The 7,329-nt window shown below is 65.4% G+C and overlaps 3 protein-coding genes across 53 annotated transcripts in view; 1 reads left to right on the forward strand and 2 right to left on the reverse strand.

Annotated features, from left to right (window-relative positions):
* The window catches only part of LOC119849376 (zinc finger protein 420-like), a 3,142,523-nt gene that overhangs the window by 2,442,303 nt on the left and 692,891 nt on the right, over positions 1-7,329 (forward strand). The window lies entirely within an intron of this gene.
* The window catches only part of LOC119849403 (zinc finger protein 501-like), a 1,099,011-nt gene that overhangs the window by 287,212 nt on the left and 804,470 nt on the right, over positions 1-7,329 (reverse strand). The window lies entirely within an intron of this gene.
* On the reverse strand, positions 628-5,424 carry CLDN15 (claudin 15). Of its 2 annotated transcripts, none has more exons than XM_038386525.2 (5): positions 4,974-5,424; positions 2,545-2,709; positions 2,252-2,333; positions 2,031-2,141; positions 628-1,922 (listed from the first exon to the last, which is right to left on the reverse strand). In XM_038386525.2, exons 1-5 carry the CDS (start codon positions 5,188-5,190, stop codon positions 1,823-1,825), a joined length of 675 nt encoding a protein of 224 aa, XP_038242453.1. In that variant the 5' UTR covers positions 5,191-5,424; the 3' UTR covers positions 628-1,822. The 2 variants fall into 2 exon arrangements, with proteins under 2 accessions (XP_038242453.1, XP_043359829.1); XM_043503894.1 differs by having other exon boundaries at positions 628-1,916; positions 4,974-5,422.

Here is a 7,329-nt window from a genome sequence, read left to right on the forward strand (position 1 = left end):
TGGCCCCGGGGGAAGGGTAGCTCTTTAACGCCGAGAACTTTTCTCCCCCCTGTGTTTTAGGCCTTTGAGTTAGTCATTGGCATGAAACAGGCCTGCCCCCCTCCCAAGTCCGGGGTTAGAGGCCCTGACCAAGATCTGCAAACGGGGTGGGGGGGGGGACCTCTGGCGTTTAGTGCATGAACAGAGGTGGGTTGAGAGTTTATTGGGGCCCTGAGCGCAAAGAACATTTGGGGTCCCGCCTCTTGCTCCTCCTCTTCCCCCCCCGGAACCCACCCGCAGCCAGGCCAGGAGTGGTAAGAGCTTCCTGGGGAGCCCCCATGTGAGCCGGAGGCTGCTTTCGGGCTCCGTGGGCAGCTCTTACCAGCACCGGGCCAGAGGGCGGGACCACAGTTCCCCCCCCCCGCAATTCTACCCAGGGGCTGCTGCTCCTGCAGGGGGGGGGGGGCCTCAAATTGGCCGGGGCCCGTGCCTTACTCATCCCCGTGCGCCAGCCTCTCCTGCCCAAGCTACACGACGCATCCCTGTAGCAGTGCCGCCAATGTGTCGCTGCCCCCCAAGCAGTCCTGGTTACCGGCTGGGGCTCCGGCCAGCCCGGTACCCACCCACCCCAGGAAACGCCTGGCCTTGGCGTTCAAACAGCACATTTATTTCGCACGAAACGGGTGGAAAAGTCTGGCTCTGCGCGGCCGCCTTTCCCAGGCAGCTCCCTGGCCCCCGCGAACTCCAGGCGGCCGCGGCCTCCAGCCGCCTCCGCGACGCATCGGCCCCACCGCGCACCACCGGGGAGGTGAACCCCGCCCTCGCTTCCCTCCGAGCCGGTCCGCCGGCAGCGCTGGGCTCTGTTTTCCTAGCCCCCCGCGGGTCTTCAAGCTGATGGGGGCAAATGATCGACACCCCCCGCAGCCCCCACAGGGAAATCGCCACCACGTTCCGGAGCCGAAGGTTCATCGGAAAGGCCAGCATCTCCCCGTTTTGTCTCCGCTCGGACTTGAACTAGAATCGGCCTTTCCAGCCAAAACCGTGGAACTTCCCCCTTTTGACATTTTCTGACCCTCTCTCTTTTTTTTTTTTTAAATCGCCCCCCCTCACCCCCCCCAAAAAAAACCAGGGCCATGAAGCAGAACCGACCCCTTCCCCAGACAGTATCGTTTTCCGCGCATCGGCCTTTTCCCATGGGGAAAAAAAGTCTCATTGAAAAATTCCTGTTTGCACTGGGAAGCTCGAATCTAGACTCATGCTTCAGGGCTTCAGCTGGTTGCTGCTAGGGTCAGGAAGGCCCCCCCTCCCGCCCCCACTCCACCTCCCAATGTGCCCAATGAGCCAGGTGCATCTGGGGTATTTTTCTCCCCCCATCTTTCTCTGACGCATCGGGGATCGGCCACAGCTGGAGATGAGACGCTGGCGGGGTGGGCCAGAAAACCCTCTTTCCAGCTGCCTGGATGCTCCCATGCTCCGGGTCCAACCGATCACGGGATTTGGGGTCAGGAAGGACTTTTCCCCCCAAGTCAGCTGAGCAGGGACATTGGGGGGGGGGCGGGGGGTGGTGGTTGGTTTTTTTGGGGTTTTTTTCCCCCCGTCTTCCGCTGCAGCACGGGGTGTGGCTCGCCCTCTGGGATCCTGGCCTGGGGGGCCCTGGGGGGCCCTGGGCTGGGTGATCGAGCGGAGTCTTCCGGCCTCGCAAGTTGTCAAACGCTCCTGCCCCCTCTCCCGTTCCCGGGGGATCGGGGCGACACGTCCCTGCACGGGGGGCCGGGAGGGCGGAGTCCGGTGCGGGGGGGGGGGGTTGCAGCGGGTCGTCCCCCCCCCGGCCCCGGCCCCCCGCCTAGACATAGGCGTTCTTGCCGTATTGCCCGCCGCTGCTGCCATTGGAAGTTCGCGGGCGACCGGGGCCGGCTTTGGGCGCGGCGTTGTGGTAGCTGAAGCTGGCGGGACACAAGGGGAGGGCCGGGGTCACACGCACGCAAAGCCGGAGTCCTGGGGGGGGGGGCCAGCAGGCCCCCCGGGATCAAAGGCCCCCCACCCACCGTTACCTCTTGTCCCGCGAGGACTGGGTGCAGCAGGACCCCAGGAGACAGCCGCCCCCGACGATGGCCAGCAGGGACCCGCTCCAGCCCAGGTACAGCGCCGGGCCGATCTCATACCTGCAGGTGCGGAGAGACGGCGGGGGGGGGGGGGGTCAGGGCCGTGTGCCTCCCATGGGGTGGGGACGGGGTCTCCCCCTGCTGCCCCCCGCCCAGCCCGCCGGACTCACTTGGTGCCGGGGAAGAGGGGGTCGAAGAAGTCGCGGGTGATGTTGAAGGCGTACCAGGAGAGTGCCACCATCCCGCACAGCCTGGGGGAGAGGGGAGAGTGTAAGCGCCTTGGGGGGGGGGGGGCCCACGAGCCCCACCACCCCGGCCCTGCAGCATTTACCGCACAGCAATAGGGGCTGTTCCCTGCCCCCCAGGGCCCATCGGGGGCGTGGCCGGAGCACCCCACCCTGGGACTGCTCCCTCCCCCCAGGGCCCATAGGGGGGCGGATTGGGGGCATTGCAAGGCTCTCACCCCCCAGGATGAACATGCAGCCCCCAGTGGCCGCCATCTTCCCCTTGACTGCGGGGTTCCCGTTCGCCACCTTGGTGCACTTCATCCCCACCACGCTGCAGATGATGCCCAGGAAGCCAAAGAGCAGGGCTGTGATCATCAGGGCTCGGCAGGCCTGCAGGTAGCCTGGGGAGGGGTACAAGGATGGGGAAAGAGGGGGCTGAATAGCTGAGAAGTCTTGGAGCCCCCCGGACCTAGGACAGGGGAGACCCACGTGGCTTCGGGCCAATCCAAACTCTTTGCAACTGAGCAGCGGAAAGTGCCGCGTAAGAGCTAGACCTCATCGTGCCTCAGTTTCCCCATCTACAATGGGACTCGGGGGATTCGCCCCCTACCTGACAGGGTCAATACAATCAAGACTGGGAGGCGCTCAGGTACCTCCGGGACGGGCTAGACGCGTCTCTACGCCAGATAGGGTTAAAAAAAACCCCGCATGCCACCCAGATCCCTGTGGACAGTCCTCCTCTCGGCGAGGGACGAGAGGGCCACACGGTACAGATGCTTAATGTGAGCACGATCCGCCTCGCCGGCGGGTCCCCACTGGGAGCGGGGGCCCCCGCTGGCCCGGGCGCTGCCCAGATCCCCCGAGAGTGGGGCCCTGTTGTCCTGGATCCTGCGTAGACCTGAACCCAGAACCGGGCTGCAAATGTGATGTGGACTGGGCCACATGGCACCGGCGCAGGGACCCAACTGGGGACGGTCCAGTCCATGAGCCGCAGCCGTCGGAGCGGCTGACGGGCCTGGGCAGCGGTAGTAGGTTGTTGTAATCGTTGGGACGGGCCATGGCGGGGAGCTTTGCTCTCACCCACTCCGCTGGCAAACAGACTGAAATTCACAGGGGCATTGAAGGAGCAGGTGACAACCTGACCGCCGCCCCCGCCCTCTTCTAACCCACCCCCCCACTCCCCTGCCAGAGCCAGGGAGAGAACCCAGGAGTCCTGGCTCCCAGACCCCCCTTCACCTACTTCCCTCCGGGAGTATGTTTTGTCTCTCACAGAGAGCGAGCGAGCGAGCACTGCTTGCTTCCGAGGGAGTGGGATCTGGTGGGTCAGAGCGGGGGGGGGGGGGCTGGGAGCCAGGACTCCTGGGTTCTCTCCCCGGCTCTTGGAGGGGAGGGGGGGCTGGTGGGTTAGAGCAGGGAGGGCTGGGAGCCAGGACTCCTGGGTTCTCTCCCCAGCTCTGGGAGGGGAGTGGGATCTGGTGGGTTAGAGCAGGGGGGTGTCTGGGAGCCAGGACTCCTGGGTTCTCTCCCCGGCTCTTGGAGGGGAGGGGGGGCTGGTGGGTTAGAGCAGGGAGGGCTGGGAGCCAGGACTCCTGGGTTCTCTTCCATCTGTGGGGTTGGGGGGACCCTGTTTGGACGCCAAATGTAACTCTTACCACCCTTACCACACATCAGCCAACCCCCCGCCCAGGGTCCAGACGCCTGGCAGCGCGTGTGAGGACATGGGATGCCCAGAGGGCACCAAGCCCCAAAGCGTCTGGAGCTTCCAGCCCCCTTGGGACACTTGGCGAGGGCGGGGACCTGGGGCCAGGCTCCCAGCATTTGCCCTGGCACAGGGGCTGAGCCGTGCGGTTGGCACCTCCCTGTGAGGCTGGGCAAACAGGGGCTGCCCGCCTGGCTGGGGAGTGGGGAGCCAGTTAAGCACCGGGCCAGGGCACCTCACCACCCCCTGCTGCCTGAAAGCTGGCAACCCCTACCCAGCTGCTCAGGGGGGCGTTCCTTCCCTTCAACTCTTAAGTGTCCAGCCCCACTGCACAAAGGGGGAAACTGAGGCACGGGGAGTCTATGGCAGGACTATAGCTAGAACCCAGGAGTCCTGGCTCCCAGCCCGCCCTGCTCTGACCCACTAGCCCCCACTCCCCTCCCAGAGCCGGGGGAGAACCCAGGAGTCCTGGCTCCCAACCCCCCCTGCTCTGACCCACTAGCCCCCACTCCCCTCCCAGAGCCGGGGAGAGAACCCAGGAGTCCTGGCTCCCAGCCCCCCTGCTCTAACCACCAGACCCCGCTCCCCTCCCAGAGCCGGCGAGAGAACCCAGGAGTCCTGGCCCCCCAGCTACCTCCATCCCAATCCTCTAGGCCCCACTCCGCAGCCTTGCTTAAGAGCGTTGCCAACTTGGGCTGAGATACTCCCGGGGCGGGGGGCAGAGACTCAGCCCCTCTCCCCGATTTACTATCCGCTTGGGCAGCTGTCACAAGGCGCCCGGCGCCCCCAGGGGGAGGTCCCGGCTCTGCGGGGGGGGGGGGTTCCGGGCCCGGGGCGCACGGGGCGGGGAGGAGAGGGAAGGGGGCTCCCGGCTCTGTATGGGGGGGCGCACGGGGAGGGGAGGGAGGCCCCGGCTCTGCAGGGGGGCTCCGGGGCGCAGAGGACGGGGCGGGGGGTCCCGGTTACCAGTCAGCCCTAGCATGGAGGGGAAGTCCCAGCAGTTGTAGACGCCGGTGGAGTCGGTGGCGCAGCTCTGCCAGAGGTTCTCGAAGAGGGTGGAGGTGGTGATCACGTTGCCCTCCACCGTGGACACCCGCCAGTAGCTGTTAGGCAGCGTCACCCCCAGCAGCCCCCAGCCAAACGCGCCCAGGAAGAAGCCCCCCGCCTCCACCGCCGCGGCCATGGCGCGCCCGGGGCGCACGGGGAGCTGGAGCGCACGGGCAGGGGCGCACGGGCGAGCGGCGGATGGCTCAGCCCGCAGCGGCCAGCCAGGTAAAACCAGAGGCGGCCCGACGTCAGGGCGGGATAACGGGGCCGAGCAGCGGCTAACGGGGCGGGGTAGGTGTGTGAGTTGGGCATGGCCGGGGGGGGGGCGGGTTTGTGCACCGTCTGCGTGGATCTCTGGCTCGCTGGCTGTGGGCGTCCCTCCTCCCCCAGCTATGAACGTGACTCAGGCCTCTGCTAGAGTTGGGAGTGGAACCAGGAGTCCTGGCTCCCAGCCCCCCCTGCTCTAACCCACCAGCCCTCACTCCCCTCCCAGAGAGGGGAGAGAACCCAGGAGTCCTGGCTCCCAGCCCCCCTGCTCTAACCCACCAGCCCCCACTCCCCTCCCAGAGCTGGGGAGAGAACCCAGGAGTCCTGGCTCCCAGCCCCCCTTGCTCTAACCCACCAGCCCCACTCCCCTCCCAGAGCCGGGGAGAGAACCCAGGAGTCCTGGCTCCCAGCCCCCCCTGCTCTAACCACCAGCCCCCCGCTCCCCTCCCACACCTGGGGAGAGAACCCAGGAGTCCTGGCTCCCAGCCCCCCCTGCTCTAACCCACCAGCCCCTCGCTCCCCTCCCAGACCTGAGGAGAGAACCCAGGAGTCCTGGCTCCCAGCCCCCCTGCTCTGACCCACCCGCCCCCACTCCCCTCCCAGAGCCGGGGAGAGAACCAGGAGTCCTGGCTCCCAGCTTGCTGACCTAGGTGATCGGATGCCACAGCGTGACCCCCACTTCCCGCCCCCCCCCCGGAGCCTGATCCCACAGCATCCATCCATCCCTCTCGCAGGTCATGTTGACCTTCACCCAGGCTGTAATGAACTTGAGTCTGGCCCCTTTGACTCCAGCCCACTGAGCTCCATCGATCACGGCTCCTTCCCAAACTACCCCGCCAGGAGCTGCGGCCTCTCGCCAGCCTCCGTGCAAGGAAACCCTTTCTCTTTGCGCCAGGCTCATGGGAACCTGCCCCCGAGGGCAGCCCCTTCTGGGGTGGAGTGCAAAATCTGTGGCCGAGGGCGGAAGGAGAGGGACAGGCTTGCCTGCAGCTGCTCCTGCAGGGAGAGCCGGGATGCGCACTCCCTTGCGATAGCCGAGGACATGATAAGCTTCTCCCGGGCTGCGTTCCAAATTGGCAGAGACCCCGAGCACATGTGCCCCTTGCTGTTGACAGCAGCACACCCGCCACCCAGGGAATACCCCATTTCCTCTTGGTCGGCCGCCAGCACCGGATGAGGAGCGGTGGCCGGGCAGCCGCCTCCCCGGATGCATGGTTGGAAAGGGGCTGGTGCATTGCACAATCCCCACGGCATAGGCCTGGCTTAGCAAGGACAACAGGACTCTGGGTTCTATGCCGTGACAAAGGGCGATATCTCAGAGCCAGCGCCAACCGCTGGGAGCTGAGTTTGCCCGGGTTCAGTCTGAGAACAAGAGGCTGTTGATCCTGGCGGGGGGGCGGGAGGGGGGGTGTTAGCCATCAGAGGGTGTCATGCATTTGTGTGCAACCTATGGGAAAAACAAGAAAATCCCCACTTCGTCACAGAGGGATTTATTCTCCATCCCTCCCGAATCAAGCCCCCGTCCAATCCATATTTCTCCTGAAACCTGACACCGCTCAGAGGCAAGACGCCTTTGTGCCCGGCTGGGCCCAGAGCTCAGCACTTCCCCAGAGAGTTTTTCCAACCTTCCTCCTCTGAACTGGACAAATGCCAGTGGAGACTCCAATGCCTGCCTCGGTTGCCCTGGGTCTCTCTTGCCTGGCAGGGGTTACCTGCACACAGCAATGCCCAACTGGCCAGGGGGCTGCTGCTTTTCCACCCACTTGATTGCCCTCAAGGTGGGGAGAGGGATAGCTCAGTGGTATGAGCATTGGCCTGCTTAAACCCAGGGTTGTGAGTTCAATCCTTGAGGGGGGTCATTTAGGGATCTGGGGCAAAAATTGGGGCCTGGCATGGCAGGGGGTTGGACTAGATGACCTCCTGAGGTCCCTTCCACCCCTGGTCTTCTATGATCCTTTCTGCGGGGCTAACCAGAGATGGAGTTTCACAGCCCGGCAAACACAGCCGT

This window comes from Dermochelys coriacea, chromosome 28, assembly GCF_009764565.3.
Source record: "Dermochelys coriacea isolate rDerCor1 chromosome 28, rDerCor1.pri.v4, whole genome shotgun sequence".
Lineage (NCBI taxonomy): Eukaryota > Metazoa > Chordata > Testudines > Dermochelyidae > Dermochelys > Dermochelys coriacea.

What these genes read in the sequence shown, in the direction of transcription:
- CLDN15 (XM_038386525.2), bottom strand. Translation starts at nt 5,190, where the DNA reads ATGGCCGCGGCGGTGGAGGCGGGGGGCTTCTTCCTGGGCGCGTTTGGC. An exon ending in CCCCTCTTCCCCGGCACCAA is followed by an intron (nt 2,142 to 2,251) that starts GTGAGTCCGGCG and finishes CCGCACCTGCAG; the next exon opens with GTATGAGATCGGCCCGGCGC. An exon ending in CAGTCCTCGCGGGACAAGAG is followed by an intron (nt 1,923 to 2,030) that starts GTAACGGTGGGT and finishes GTGTCCCGCCAG; the next exon opens with CTTCAGCTACCACAACGCCG.